This window comes from Venustampulla echinocandica (assembly GCF_003357145.1).
Source record: "Venustampulla echinocandica strain BP 5553 chromosome Unknown scaffold_2, whole genome shotgun sequence".
Taxonomy (NCBI): Eukaryota; Fungi; Ascomycota; class Leotiomycetes; order Helotiales; family Pleuroascaceae; genus Venustampulla; species Venustampulla echinocandica.
This window is the reverse complement of record NW_022474207.1, coordinates 1,968,095-1,982,785: the sequence shown is the minus strand read 5'-3', so window position 1 is coordinate 1,982,785 and position 14,691 is coordinate 1,968,095. Positions and strand designations below refer to the sequence as shown.

General features: G+C 50.1%; 3 protein-coding genes across 3 annotated transcripts; 1 reads left to right on the top strand and 2 right to left on the bottom strand.

Moving 5' to 3' along the window:
- Window positions 1–46: 46 nt before the first annotated feature.
- BP5553_05009 (Phospholipase-like protein D1) lies at window positions 47–5,527 on the bottom strand (the record flags this gene model as incomplete). The annotated part of the gene is made up of 2 exons (XM_032013632.1): window positions 47–53; window positions 108–5,527. 2 exons carry the CDS (start codon window positions 5,525–5,527, stop codon window positions 47–49), a joined length of 5,427 nt encoding a protein of 1,808 aa, XP_031870232.1.
- A 931-nt stretch (window positions 5,528–6,458) lies between these two features.
- BP5553_05008 (Uncharacterized protein) lies at window positions 6,459–7,778 on the top strand (the record flags this gene model as incomplete). Its single annotated transcript, XM_032013631.1, has 3 exons — window positions 6,459–6,829; window positions 6,890–7,092; window positions 7,312–7,778. The coding sequence occupies 3 exons, from the start codon at window positions 6,459–6,461 to the stop codon at window positions 7,776–7,778; spliced, it is 1,041 nt and encodes a 346-aa protein (XP_031870231.1).
- A 1,494-nt stretch (window positions 7,779–9,272) lies between these two features.
- Window positions 9,273–13,251, bottom strand: BP5553_05007 (uncharacterized protein; the record flags this gene model as incomplete). Its single annotated transcript, XM_032013630.1, has 4 exons — window positions 9,273–11,615; window positions 11,766–12,034; window positions 12,141–12,212; window positions 12,288–13,251. The coding sequence occupies 4 exons, from the start codon at window positions 13,249–13,251 to the stop codon at window positions 9,273–9,275; spliced, it is 3,648 nt and encodes a 1,215-aa protein (XP_031870230.1).
- Between the last annotated feature and the right edge of the window lie 1,440 nt (window positions 13,252–14,691).

Here is a 14,691-nt window from a genome sequence, read left to right as displayed (position 1 = left end):
CAAAAGTACCTATACAGCGGCCCTTTCTACTACTAGAATGAAGTGCTTAATCACTACACAAACAGTCAGTATGAATCCTCTGAAGTTCGAGGATATGTATTACTTACTAGATCTGCAACGGCGCAACTTGGTCCACCTGGTACAGCCAGTTGGAATTGAGTTCCTCCTTGATAAGCCAGTCATATGGGAACAAAACCAGATGGCCTTGAATCAGACTCAGGAGTTCCTCGATATCATTAGGATTTAGTAAGCCATCACTAGCCGCAAAGCCTCTTCGACTTCCTTTCGTTGTTCCGCGACGGCGCTTTTTAGCAGATCCCTGAGTGGTTGGCATAGATGCTGTGGGACACAGGCTTACGCCATCTGGTACGGAAGAAAATGTTGCCTTCCTAGCATTGTATTGTGGAGACCTGTCCGCATCGGTAGATGGCGGGTTGATGGTAGTTTCATACGATGGGAATGTTTCATCTCCCGCAGGTTGAATTGGAGATGGAGCCTCATCTAACCTTGCCCACGAAGCAGCTTTCTCATCGGTTACTTCGCCGCCATCAATCGCCATACCATGGGAGTTTGCCCTTGCCCTGCGCTCCTTGTTACGTCGATCCGCACTTTCTGCCCATTCTGATACGGTTCCAAGCGGGTGATCATCGCGGGCATGCTCTATCACCTTCTCAGAGATATTGGCCAGTCCTGGCACGGCGCTCCCGGCTCCTGGTAATGTTGCTCCCGGAGGTCCACTCTTTCCAGGCGCTTCTTGTTCTTCGCGCTCTTTGCTCTTGGTCTCGCCCTGAGATTGGGCAAACCTCTCAGCATAGGCAACGAACTCAGTGTACTCGTGCCAGTTGGTTACTTCGCTATCAGGATTACACCTGAAAACACGTCGAAATATTTTGGTGTTGTTTTCTGCAACCAATCGCCAAATATCTTCAAAGAAGCAGTCGTTGAGGGGATCCCGCATACAATCTTTGTTCACTGGGGCGATTTTGATATCGGCAGTCGCTGGGTTAAATGCCCTAGGTGCTAGGTTTCCTGTGCTATCCAGATGCATTGGTGGCCCTCCGATATCCGTATCATCTGTTAGGGGAACAGGAGGGAGTTGTGATAACTGTGTAAGGCCTAATTGCTCTGTTGTTCTTCGAGTGAGTTGTGGCATTGGTGGAAGCCCGCTATTGTTTGGCCTTATTGTGAGCGATTCGGCGTGATAGCGGTGCGGCGAACGGACGTGTGATTTCCTAGGATTATCTATAGTACCCCTGCCTTCTGGCGAGATATCTTTAACAAGAACCTCACGACCACGGACTATGACCGAGTCCCGACCCCGGACAACTCCAGTCTTCTCAGCATCCTTCCAGTGATCCGTGCCCTCGCCGCCCTGCACTTCAGCGGCATGCTTCTCGTTCCCAGTAACTCTAGGGTCCTTAGTTATAGGCTTGTATGGTTCGGGCTTGATGTAGGGATTCGCGTCTTCTTCCCAATCTACATCATGGTTGAAACTGCGGGTAGTATGTAAACTAGCCCTCCGTGCGGCTACTTCAGGGGGCACTTCACCATGCCTTGACCGGTCCGTCTCGGAATCACTGTCATCTCCATAGATACCATCCATTTTTGACTCATACTCCTCTTCTTCTTTGTCCAGCTCTGCTCGACGCTCATCCTCCATCACTTCATCAACGTCGAGACCGAGGTGCTCTCGCATAAGACGCATTCTCAAAGTATGAGCAAAACGCCCGACAAGATATGGTTCTCCGTCCATAGTTGACCAAATCATATCGGTATCACGAACAACAGCAGCACATTCAGAGTCTCTCGAGCCCAGCATGGACCTTTCGTTGATATTGGCTGAGCCGATCAATGCAGTTCGGTCGTCAACAATGATGACCTTGGCATGGATATATAGCTGCTCTGTGACCAATGTCTTCTTTGGCCCAATTCGCCCCCATGATCGAAGGCTGTAAAACTGCACGAAGTCCTCTGGCTCGATGCCTTGGCTCCGCAGACGGCCAAATATCGAGCCCTCGCCGCGACAGATGCTCCGGAATTGGCATTGCATGATCAGCCGCACACTTGTACCTTCAGGCTCATCCACAGTATTCTGAAAGCCAGGCATTAGCGGAATAAGTATAACACACCTCCAGCTCTCATTGTTCCGAAACGCGCGAACTGCGCGCTCAACGATGGCATCTCCGATTTTGTTGATGATTTTGACGTTCATCGTCTCGCAGCTAGTGATGAAGAACTGGTTTTCCATGTAAACAAAGTGCTCCGACTCCTCAATCATCTTGCAGTAAGCATTCATGATACTGTGTTCTGTTTCCGTCAACCCCATAGACCAATCAGCAGCAGATCGTAGAATTTGGACTTCACAGGTACCAGATAACCCGAGGGCTTCAAGGTCCGCGGTATTATAATCAGGTGGTGGAAGGAGGAAAGGCGTTGGTCTCGTAGGTTTTCGCCCTCGGAGCACGTAGTTCCATCTCTGCACAAAATGACGCGTCAAGTCCCTAGCAGGTTGGCCAACAACCTGCATTGAAATATCGTGCCATGGCATTCTGGGTATCTTGGAACGATCATACATCTCAGCATATGGTTCGTGGAGCTGATAGAAGTCTTGAACTCGAGGGTTTGAGTAGTCTTTTCCAGGCCATAGTTGGCAGTGGTCAGCGTCTTTCGGGAGGTCTGATTGTTCGAACCCAGTTGGTTTGTCGTCAACGACCGAGTGCTGTGGAGTATCCCAACGCCCAAAACAGAGATCAATTCCACCCACAAAGGCGACTGTATGATCGACGATGCATATCTTCTCGTGATGCGCAAAGAAAAACTGGTTCTTTTTGAACTGGTTAGGAGATCTTTGCACAAAGACATTCGGATGCAGATCAAGCATGGAAAACTTGGTGAACTCAGAATCGATGGGTATCGCCGCCTCGACGTTTCGGTAAATGATGATAAAGATCTTGACACCTTCCTTAGCTTTCTTTTGAAGTAGCCTATCGAGGCGCCATTTTTGACTGATTGCTGCCGGTCTACGCATGTATAGCTGAGGGCTAAGCCACCAATCGTGGATGTAAATGACATCTTTGGCCATATTAATAGCACGCGACACATTCCACATGTAGTCTCTGCCATCCACAAGCCATTGTGCATATACACCCGTGCGCACAGGGGCAAAGCTCCCAAAGCGGTTTGGCTTCGACCAAGATGTGTTGTCCACCATGAATGTTATAGATTCCTCGAATTGTCTAAGTTGCCGTTCATTCTTGGCCAGTAACTTGACCTTTCGTTCTGAATTATGCAGCTTCAAACTATGGTGCTGCGGATGCTTGGCAGATTCCTCTGCCGCGTTTAAGATTTCTTTCGAGCCCATGTTTCTAAGCTTGCGACGTTTCTGCTGGATTTCGAATTTTGGGTCTACCAAGTAGACGTCGTATATGTGCATGTTCTCGGGAGATTCGACACAGACGATGTAGCTATGTCTTACTAGGAACCACTTCGGAGAATGACGGGCAAAGATTTTTCTAGGCGTAAGCAATCTTCGGAAGTCCAGGCCTTTTGAAGCCTGGATAACCATGAACCCTTCTTTGCCATGATAACTGCCCTCAGCCGCTAAGCGTACGCCCAAAGCTGACAGTTCTAAAAATCTACAGAGTCTGTTGCTGTCGGCTCTGAAAATAAGCCAGCGGATCATTTCTTGGAGGTACTGTTCAAGTCTTCGTCGTTGTTTCTCATTATAGATCCGGGTCTGCGCATTACTTTCTCCCTTGGGCGCAACAGATCCGGATGTTGGCTCGGTTCCCATAGCAGTAGATTTCCTTCGGGAACCCCCGAGTGACGGCCGCCTCTTCTTGCGCTTTCGATCTGTCTCGCTATGTGTTGCCTCTCCTACCGTCTCATCTATGCGGATATTGTCTGGCTCGTCATCTTCACTCTCGCCTAATCCGCGCACACCTCTGAAGTAAGGAAATGCTGATCTTGGAAATCGCGGCTGCTTCGGCCTAGAGTCCACATCACTTCTGAGCTGAAGATACTTGTCGCTCTGTGCTTGGATTTTGTATCTCAGATGCAAATTTGCAAAGTCTCGAAGTGTCCGATGAATGACCCATTTCATTCTATTCAAGCCACTTCCATACTCAAGCTCAATTCTGAAGATAAGGTGTCGCCCACTTTCGGCGGGATCATCGGTACTTGACTTGCTATCGGTGATACGTATTTTCAGTTGTTCGAGCAGAACAGGTATCCGTTTATTACCGTGCTCATCTCTCTGGATCATACTAGCCAGTATGAGTGCCGCAGGAGCGCCTGCGCGTAATTCCGCCATCAGCTCGGCCGATTTGAGATAATCCACTCTGTGCTCCTCTTTCTTCGTCCCTAGCAATTTTAGGCCATGCTTGATCATCCGCCATCTTTGGGCTCCGAATGTAGGTGTCCGCTCGGCGCCCATAAATGGCCGCCTAGAGGCTGGGCCGTCGCCATCGCTCTGACCACCACCAAGTCCAGTTAATGCACGTCTAAACTGACCAGGCCTTCTTGATGTTGGAGTGGCATCTAGGTCAGCAGAGTGTTGAGCAGAGTGACCAAAACCACGAGCACTAGATATCCAGGAACTTCCGCGTCTCCAAGCACTATGACCACCGAGTTGATCACGCCCCTCGCCTTCTGATACGTGACCCCTTTGCTCCAATGAGCCATCCGTAGCCCGTCGACTCAAGAATGGATAGACTCTACTGCCGCTGGGAGAATCAGATTGCGCAATGCCGCGAACCCTGGGGGTGTTAGGTGTAGTTTGGCTTTCACTTGTGCTGAATTGCGGTCTCGGCATGCGACGTTTCCGTTTTACCCGTATCACATCGGGCGCCACGTCTTCATCTGCAGTTTCCTCTGCATCAGCATCACTGCCTTCTTCCTGTAGTGTATATGGAAATCGATGTCGGTGCTCATTTACAGGCGACAGCGGAGCAGATACTGTCCCTCCATCGGCGGAGTTCACTGGGTTGCTCTGGCTCCTGCTATGGGTCTGCAGTCCTCCTGCAGAGGTCAACAACTTCAATTTTGCCATTAACGATTGACCCCTTCTGTCTTTTGAAGGAGTCTCCCCATCTTCCGCGCCTAATGACTCTTGCTTGCCATGTCCCATATCTTCCGGTGACACTTCTGCCCTCGCGAATTGAACACTTCTTCGGCCAGGCGGGGTCGATGTGCCAGCAGCAGCAGTGGTAGGGACGTCATTGGCGGCGAAGGGAGGCTTCAATGTTGGCGGTTTTAGAGCAGATGGTGCTACAGATCCAATATTCTCATGCGGATATCCTCCATTCATATAATCAGGTGCTTCTGTGGAAGGCTTGCTCGTGCTGCCGTTTGTCGCTGCCGAAGGATGTGCGACATCATGTTTGGTTTCTAGAACGCTGTCGGATCCCACGACATTCCGCAGACCTGACGGCTGTACGAGTACATTTGCTGATCCATTGGCAGAGCCATTACTCGCTCTTTCCGGCGGAGTGGTCATTGGCGATATTTCCTCTCCGTCTATTGTCATGTTGGCGTCCTATCTTATCGTTTTCCAGTGTCCAACCTTAGCCCCTTTTCCCTTTCCCACCACGCCCAACCCACGAACGACGAGTCCCTTGGGGCCCGAGCTTGTATGTCTAGAGGCAGTCCGTGTTGCTCATTGCGGACAAGGTGATTCGTAGTGATAGTGACTGTGCTCGTTGCGCGCGCCAGAGTGGTCACGGCCACGTCCTGGAAGTGACGGTGTTGTAGTTGTAGCTTGAGAGGAGGGCTACCAGAGCAGCTAGGCGGATTGGAGTGCGCTGAACAAATAATAATTTCTAATTGACAAGATGGGTCGAATAAACGAGAAATTAATTGTTATAGTTGTACAAAAACCGAAGGTTGTTTACGGGCTGTAATTTCTCCTGTCGAGGACTCGACGGGAATCAGATGACGTTGGGTCCGAGCTGGACATCCCTGACCGTGTTTACATACGGAGGACTCGAGGACGGAGCCGAGGGCTTGGGATGATAAAAGCGGCATTATCAACCCTCAACACTCAACACAAGCACAAGTCCATTACGAGAACCTCGCAAGGCGAAGGTTTACTATAACGACTTTAAACTCCCTGGGTGCTTTAATTACAGTAAGTAACAGGATGCATCAAAATCTCTCAAAGTCATTTATGCAGTCCCCTGATAAATGTTTACAATTGTTGATTTACAATGCCGCCTTTTCGCTCAACAGCGATCAACAGAATGACCCAATTTACTAGCAATTGACTAGCAAGGTTGCTTCGTGGAGCGTTCCCGGGGGCCGAACATACACAGTTCCACAATATATCTGAGGAGATACCGCGCATATATCTATCCTATCCATTTCCATTGTATAAGTTTACTCTGCCTCTCCCTCTTCCTCTGCAATTGCACGTCTAGGTTATCATTACCAGGCTTTCTTCCACGATTTTAAACCTCAATATGGCGACTCCCAATCCCCTCGGAAACTCCCAGCCCAGTTCGGGACCGGCCGTTTCGGTAAAGACCCTCCATATCGCGGGGATTCTCACGGATGTATATGGACTAGACGAGTTATCTCCAGCTTGCAAATCAGTATCATGTCTCTGGCTCTTGCACCCCCGTCTCCAGACCAAGCAACTCATGGCGGGGGTCGCAACTACATGTATCACGGATTGGAATCGACGGGTCTCAGGTTCAGGTGATGGAGGTGGCAAGGTGGGGCTCATCGCTGTAGCTTTCGATCAGCGAAATCACGGGTCCAGAGAGGTTGATGCACTCGCAAATCAGGCATGGAGAGAAAGTAATGAGAATCATGCCCAGGATATGTTCAGGTAGGTCGGGTCAGGTTGTTTTGGTGTGTGTAATGCTGTATTTTGACGGGTTCCCGTTAGTATATTTCACGGAACGGCCGTTGATACGAGTCTCTTGATCGATCATTTGGATTCGTACATCCTGAAAGGACCAGACAGCCCATCGATCGACCAGCATCTGGTCATGGGCATCTCTCTCGGTGGCCATTCTGCGTGGCAGGTGCTCTTCAACGATCCAAGAGTTACTGCAGGTGTGGTCATCATTGGCTGCCCAGACTATATAAGTAAGTATGCCACATTTCAAATCTCTAAATGTTTTAGGAGCAAGCATCCAGCAAAGCTCCCACTATGTTATCGCGCCAACAAGAAATTTTTGTGGGCCGATATTTTTCCATGTCCACTGGAATTTCGGGGAAACCCTTACAGATGGGTAGCCCATATTGTCACATCTCCCACCGACCCGTCTATCCTACACAAAATATACACATTAACCCATCATCCAGGACTAATATCCGACCGCGCCCGCCTCTCCAAACGCACCAGCTACACCACCTCAAGCGGCGCCACCTTCCTCGGCAGCGTCGACTTCCCAACATCACTCATTTCCAGCATCCAAAGCCAGGACCCAAAAGGCATCCTCTTCAATACCTCCGCCATCCCCACCAACCCCCTCACCCAATCAGATCAAGCCCGTCTACGACCCATCCTAACCTCCAAACTCGGCGGCAAAAAGGTCTTAGTATGCTCCGGCGGCGACGACAAACTCGTCCCGTACCATTGTTCCGAACCATTCCTACAATTCCTGAAGAGCGCCGCCGACGGATGGTGGGCAGATGGCGGATTAGTCGTGGAAGATATCGTATACCCGGGGGTTGGCCATGCGTATAGCGAGGGGATGGTGCGGGATACCACGAGGTTTGTGAGTGAGATCCTAGCGGGCAAGTCGACAAGCCCCGAATCGAAGATGTAAGTTATTTAAAAATGAATATATATGCAAAATCAAAGAGGTTCTATCAGAGCTAGCTTATACAACAACAATTCGTTCCTTGGATGTCCTAGGTACTTAGGCGTAATTGGCAAACCCCCCCTTTTAGCTCGCTTAGAAAAGCGAACAGCCGGCACCTAATAGTACCTACGTACCTATACCTAGGTAAACCACGAAAACAAAACCTCAACAAAGTCTAGGGCTAGGACTATGAAACACCCCATTATTCCAAGCCCCCCGGAACGGGAGAACGGTTCTAAGCCAGAATGAACTGGCTCGTAACTTTTGTAACTCAACCCGCTTTTTCTACAAGTCAGTGTAGGAGCCCGCATTACATGCTATCGCTAGAGCTGGGATAAATAACCTCATTTCAGGTGGCGCTAATCCCCATCCGATCGGTCACTAGCAATGTTCTCGATCGACGGCTGATTCAACTTAGTAGGTCACGAGCTAGGGAAATATTAGGGGGAAAAGTGCGTATTTGGATACTTCAAGGTTGGAGGAGAGAAGAGGCAGAACCTCAGCTTCTGTTAAGGGGCTTGGGGGAAAAGGGCTGGGAACTACTGCACAGCTGCCTATATGGTGGGATGAGGTGTGGTAATTAGGGAATATAAATATATATGGATTTCCCCCTGTATCATACGACAGAGAGCGTAAGATAAGTAGATAGGCGATGAGAACCTCTCAACGAAATCCCGAAAATTCAAAAGGTGAGGTTAGACTATTCACAAGTTTTAACTACAAGAGACATATGTAACTTAACCCCAACTAGCTGACTTTCCACCCTACAAAACCAAGCCAAAACTAAACACATACAATAGTAATTACAAGGAAAGTAAGACACAAAACACACTGCACTGCACTATCTCAGCGAAACATTATATTCACGTTTGAAAATCCTCAATTAACTATAGAGATTTTTCATTTTCTCTAATATACAGACAGCTGCAGCAGCTAGCTTCCTCTCCTCTGCTCTTCTGCATAAGGCTAATTGTTGCATGCATGGCAGGGGTTTCATTCACCATCCACCCCAATCCATCCATTCCATGATACTATGCTTCTATATTTCCACCCACGCACCCTCTCAAAGTCCTTAAAACAAACTCCATCTTCCAGCACTCTCCGGCTCTCGCCCTTTCTGGTGATACAGTCGAGCAACGCAAGCAAGCAATCCATTCATGAATGCACAGAAGCAAGGAAAAGCAGCGACTGCGCTAGTATGCTGCGCGGGGGAAGGAAAGGTGAAGGGGCGGGTAAGTACTCTTTACAATACATAGGTACAAAAAAGGGTTGATATGCGGGGGTGTGTGTATGTGTGTAGAAGTAGAAAAAGCAAAGTGTTCCATCACTTTCGGGGTATATCACGCATTCCATCCCCCCAAAAACATTCGCTGGATGAAATAATTCCACAAAAGAAACGCGTACGCGGCTGTGAGTCGTTAAGTCGGAGCAGTGCGAAGGGTGAGAGCAGACGTGAAGCTAGTCGTGCAGATAAGTACACTTCGCACCCTTCTGACATTTGCCCTCGCGCCAGAATCGACAAGGCTTCTTCTTGCCCTTGTAATCGCCATTCTCGTCGAAAAGTGACTCCTGCCATTCCCTCTTCTCGAAGCCACGCTTAGCCTTAGAGCCTGCGTTAGCATTCTCCTGGGCCTTGGCTGGGTTCGAGTTCTCGTTCCAGTTTGCATCCCATCTTGGCTGCTGGGTTTGAGCGGAGTAAGCTTGGGCTTGAGCAGCGGCATTCGCAGCCCACGCATTGTAGTCGAACTGCTGAGTCGCGTTTGTATTGTTGCCGTTGCTGTAGCTAGCTAGGAGGCTTTGGACTTGCTGCGTAATGTCGGGCTGGGATGACACCGCGGGCATGCTTGCTGGGGGCTGCGACTGGGGCTGCTGGTAGCTTTGGGGCTGCGGAACCGACATCTGCGGTTGGTATTGCGCTGGCATCGGTTGGTACTGAGTAGCTTCCATCTGAGCCTTCTGATCAGCTTCCCTCTTCTCCTTGATCGCCTTGTCCCTATTGTAGCCTTCCCACCACACAGCTCGCTGAGCTGGGTTCGTCATCCAGTCAGGCGGTTCAACAGGAGGATAAGGTTTACCCTTGACCGATTCGATAATGCGTAGAAGGTTTTGATATTCGTGGGGTTGCATTTTGGCAACGAGGTTGTTGACGATGGTCTGGTTCTGTGGTTGGTATTGGGGTTGTTGAGCGGAAGATACTTGACTTGGCGCGGAAAGTGAATGCAGGCCGCCTAGAGCACGGTTGTCACCAAACTTTCTGCCTTGTTGTTCTTCCAGACGGCGAACAAAGAGCTGAGATGCATAATCCGGGCCATACTGCTTGATCTCTTGCAGCCGTTGCGCCAACCATGGCGCTGACGGTTCCTTGAGCAGGGACTCAGGCCTGCCCATCCCAGGTCCATCCATCTGGTACGGCGGTTCTTTAGGCGATGGAGGAATGTCATTAGGATCAGTGTAAATAGTCATAAGCTCCAGAGCTTCACGTCTCTCTTGTGCCTGTTGTTCGGGAGTTGTGAAGGTCAAATCCCCACCACGAGTAGTATACTTCTGCCCGAAAGGTGTTGATTTCTCCAAGCCAGTGAGATCGACACCAACAAGCTCTGGATATGGTCGCGATTCAATTTCACCAGATTGTATCTCATCATCCTCATCCATTGCCTCGGACACACGGCGCTTGTGCATGATGCCTTCGCTGCGGTAGTCGTGTGCATCTCTCAACATATCGTCCTGGCGACCTTCATCCTCAGCCTGCTCGTGCTTGAATAGCCGGATCTCTTCCAATTCTGTGCCTTCCTTAAATTTGACCCTCAAATGGCGCCTGCTCTCCTTTCTCTCACGGCGAGCCTTCTCTTCCGGGGTTTCTGGGGGTCGAGGTGGAGCTTCGGGGGCTTTGGGGGGCTCGGGTCGTTTGGCAATGCTGGCTAATAATGCGCCTAATTTTGACTGACCGGGCGGAGAGATCTCTCGCTTCTTGACGGCTGGTTTTGGTAGGGGTTTGGAAGCAATTCCAAGCAAGTTGTTCCGTTTTGGAGGAGGTGCTTTAATAGTAGTGTTAGATGTTTCTGTGGCGAGTTTCTTGCTTGGTTTCCCGTTGGTACTGTCACCCTCATGTGGTCTCTTTGCGGGGTTGAAAGCTGGGGGTTTGTTGGTATCTGTATTTTGGAGCAGCTTAGTCTTCTCCGTTTTTTCCGGTGTCATCCGATCCTTTTCAACTTTTGTAGTTCCCTTTTGGGCTTTCGAGGCTCTTTCCTTAGCTTCAACCGTATTAGCAAGAATTGCGTCGATATTCGCGTTGATCTCCGCATCGCCGTGCTTCCTCCAACGCTTTTGAATGCTATCAAATTTAAGCTTCTTCAACAGGTCGTCTGTCATCGTCTGAAATCTGGCCAGCAAACTAAAGACCGCCCTTGGAAGTTTTCCAAGGTAATCGTCAATCTTAACACAATCGATCAACGTGGTAGTCAAGCTATTTACGAGTTTTTGGTATCTTCCCAGGTTCTCTACTATTGCATCATATCCATGCACATTGGCAGCATCAATGGTTTGATATAATGCCTCCAGCAGAATCCCACGTTCAGCCCCGAGCCTCGCAAGATCAGCTGCACGGCCTGCAGCATCGTCTGTTTCCTTTAAGTTCGCTCTCAACTTGCTCCGTAGCTCGATCAGGAAATTACCGTATTCTTCGATTGCGGCCTTGACGAATTCGACGCTCGGACTAGATTTAGGATCCCTCCAGATGATCCCAATGGCGTCCCAACGTGCGGCACCAGGGATATCATCGGTTGGGCGTGTAGTCCCCCGGATCTACGGTTGTTATTAGCATACATTCACCAACCAGTGATTTTGAGCGGCACCGCAAGGCAAATAATTCACAAAGATCGATTCGGTAGGACAAGACATGATATGAAAGATCGGAAAGCGGTGGTCACGACCGTCAAACTGGGTTAAGCTTACCGTGCTGACGTCTACAAGCGTCATCTCTTCCTCGTCTTCGTATTCAGACTCTTCTTCTGAGCTACTTTCGTCTTCAGATGAGCTGGAGTCAGTTGGCGTCGGTGTCGATTTGGTTCCTGCACCTAGGCTGCTATCTTCACGCGGGGTAGCTAGTTTACCAGCAGCAGGTTTAATGTCTTGTCTAGTGCCCTTCCATTTGCTTGATGGAAGCTTGGTCTCCTTTGAGATTCGCGTTTTCTTGGCTGAGGAACGCGCTGAAGAGGAAGAGCCTAATCGAAAGGTTAACGAATGGTCAAGCGCAAAGAAAGAGGATTGATAAGGGGGGCATATCGACAGGAGTAGAGGGCGGCCAGAGAGTCGGTCAGAGACACTTACGAGATGAAGCGAAACCCGGAATAAGTACTTTCCCGCTCTTTGATTTCCGTGGATGGTATTTAGGGATGGTGTCTACATAATGTTAATCAATGAAACTTGGATTCACAACAGGTAGGTTGAGTCCCCCTTGGAAGGATAAAGACTTACTTTTAAGACCTAGTGTGATCTGAATAGGAGTCTCCTCAAACACTATGAAGGGGGCATAGGCCAACCGTTGCCCACCCGCTGAAGCATACAACTCCGGATGCGTCATCCTCAATGGGTTCGAGGCTTGCGTTGGCTTGGCTGGCTGGGCACGAGGAAGGATTTGGGGAGACTCTGAGGTGACGAGGCTCTTGACATTGCTGATCTTGTCCATGTGGTTGGCGGCAGGCCTGACCTCATTGGGTTTTGTCTCGAGAGGCAATGGCGGGTACTGAATAGGAGCACCGGCCATAGTACGATGCAAGTCTCCATTTTGGACATTATTGAAGTACATGGTAGAATGATCCTGAGGCGGCTGGCTAAAGGTATTGGCCATTACGTTGGCCGGCGGCTGCTGATATGCCGAGGTCGGGACGCCTTGATTCACAGGCTGGTTGGGAGGTGGAGCATACTGAAGATACTGCGGCGATATGGTTGCACTCGGAGCCACAGAGAAGGAGCTATCCTGGGCCCGGTAGGGCGACGGGGCAGAAGTCTGCAGAGAAGGGTCGATGGAGGACGTCGCCTGCCCGAAGAGGGCTGAGGGACCAGCATGTTGCTGATAGTGAGAGACATAAGGAGAAGCCGAGTTTGGGTTTAGGTTCCCGTATTCCATGGAGGGATACGATGGCTGTTGATGGAGGCCATAATGTTCGTAGGAGGGTTGGGGTTGGGTTGTGGCATAGCGTGAATAGAGATCTTGCGGTTGCGGCTGCTGTTGAGGTTGAGGTTGATGTCCTTGCTGATGCTGCGCGTAAAGGAACTGATCGCCAGGACCAGGACCAGGCCAGACAGCATTATTCATCACCTCATTATAAGCGGCATCGTCTTGGATGTATGTATTTGCATGAGCATGAGCGTGTGCATGCGCATGTCCATTCACATTCCCATTCCCATTCCCATTTCCATGGCCATTATTCCCCTCCATTATGGTAAATACCTAGTTATGGCAGGTTCCTTAGGGAGAAGGAAGCAATATTATCACGTGATTGCACTTATTAAAGGGGTGAATTAGGGGCCAGTTGATGGGAATAGCGAACACTTGTCTGGCGTTGGTGGCGGTGGGTGTGAGTGAGGGTGTGAATGCAGTCAAAGAGTGGCGGAGTTTATCGGGAATATCGGGATGATCGGAATGAATGCTCCGGCACCCTCGAAATGACCGGGTTAGGAATGGCGTGAAAGCGGAAATGGCCCGATCGGGAGGCGCAGCATGCGATGTGATTGGATTACTAAACGAGAAACTTGTATCAGCATGGGCCTTGGTCCTCTTTTCGCCTTGTTCGAGCAAAGCAGCAAGAGCAACAACTCGGTATTTTGCTTGCGCCGCAATAGGTAATAATGGTCGTCGGATCTCCCCTTGGCCTGCAACCTGCAACCTGCACCCTGGGCCGAGCCGAGCTTGGTGCGGGAGAACAGACAACAAAAGACAATGAGATAGTGGTAGTGATAGTGGTAGTGATAGTGGTAGTGATAGTGGTAGTGATAGTGGTAGAGGCAGTGGACCAGTGGTATAGACTCTGTCTCTTATACACATCTAGATGTGTATAAGAGACAGGGTAGAGGCAGTGGACCAGTGGTATAGACTAGGCCGCCCAGGGAGGAAGCGGATGTGGACGTGGACGTAGACGTGGGGGAATAATCACGTCGTGCGCCGCCAGTCGAGTCAAGCCCAAGGAGCAGCCAGCAGAGCCAGACAGACACCAGACGGTTGTTGTCAGCGCAGCACAAATCCGCGATCCTTCACCGGCGACTGTTGCTGGCGGTACTCTGTACGGAGCAGCGCGCAGCAATGTGCAGTGCAGTATAGGTATTTTACCGCTATTGCTACCGCTACCACTGTCACTGCCACTGCCACGGCCGCTACAACTCTCTACCGCGCGAGGCGCTGGAGTGGGCGGTAGCGTATCTCGCACGCGTTGCAGAGCAGAAGCGCAAGCTAATGTCTAGGCAGAGGAAGATGCAGATGCAGATTGTAGAGGCTTCTTCTTCTCCCTCTTCTTGTAGTACGTACTTGGAACTGGAACTGGAACTGCAACTTGTAATGTGTGCTGGTTGTGCTTCTGCTTCTGCTTCTGCTGGCGACCCACGACCGGTGCGCGCGCGCGCAATGAATGAAGTGTTAAGGTGTCACCGTACCCTTTAATAAATTGGTCAGGCAATGCTCTTCTTCCCTGAGCGAACGCAACCCCGGCAATCCCAATCCCAATCCAAGCTTCCAATTCACGCTGTGCAGTTCATTTGTACGATCAAAATCATTTGTATCTGTTAAGGGCCGAGGCCATGATGTAGCCGGAGATGGGGGAGATGGGGGGGGATTGATGGAGGAGATGGAGCAGATGAAGGGGGATGAAGGGGATGAAGGGGACGA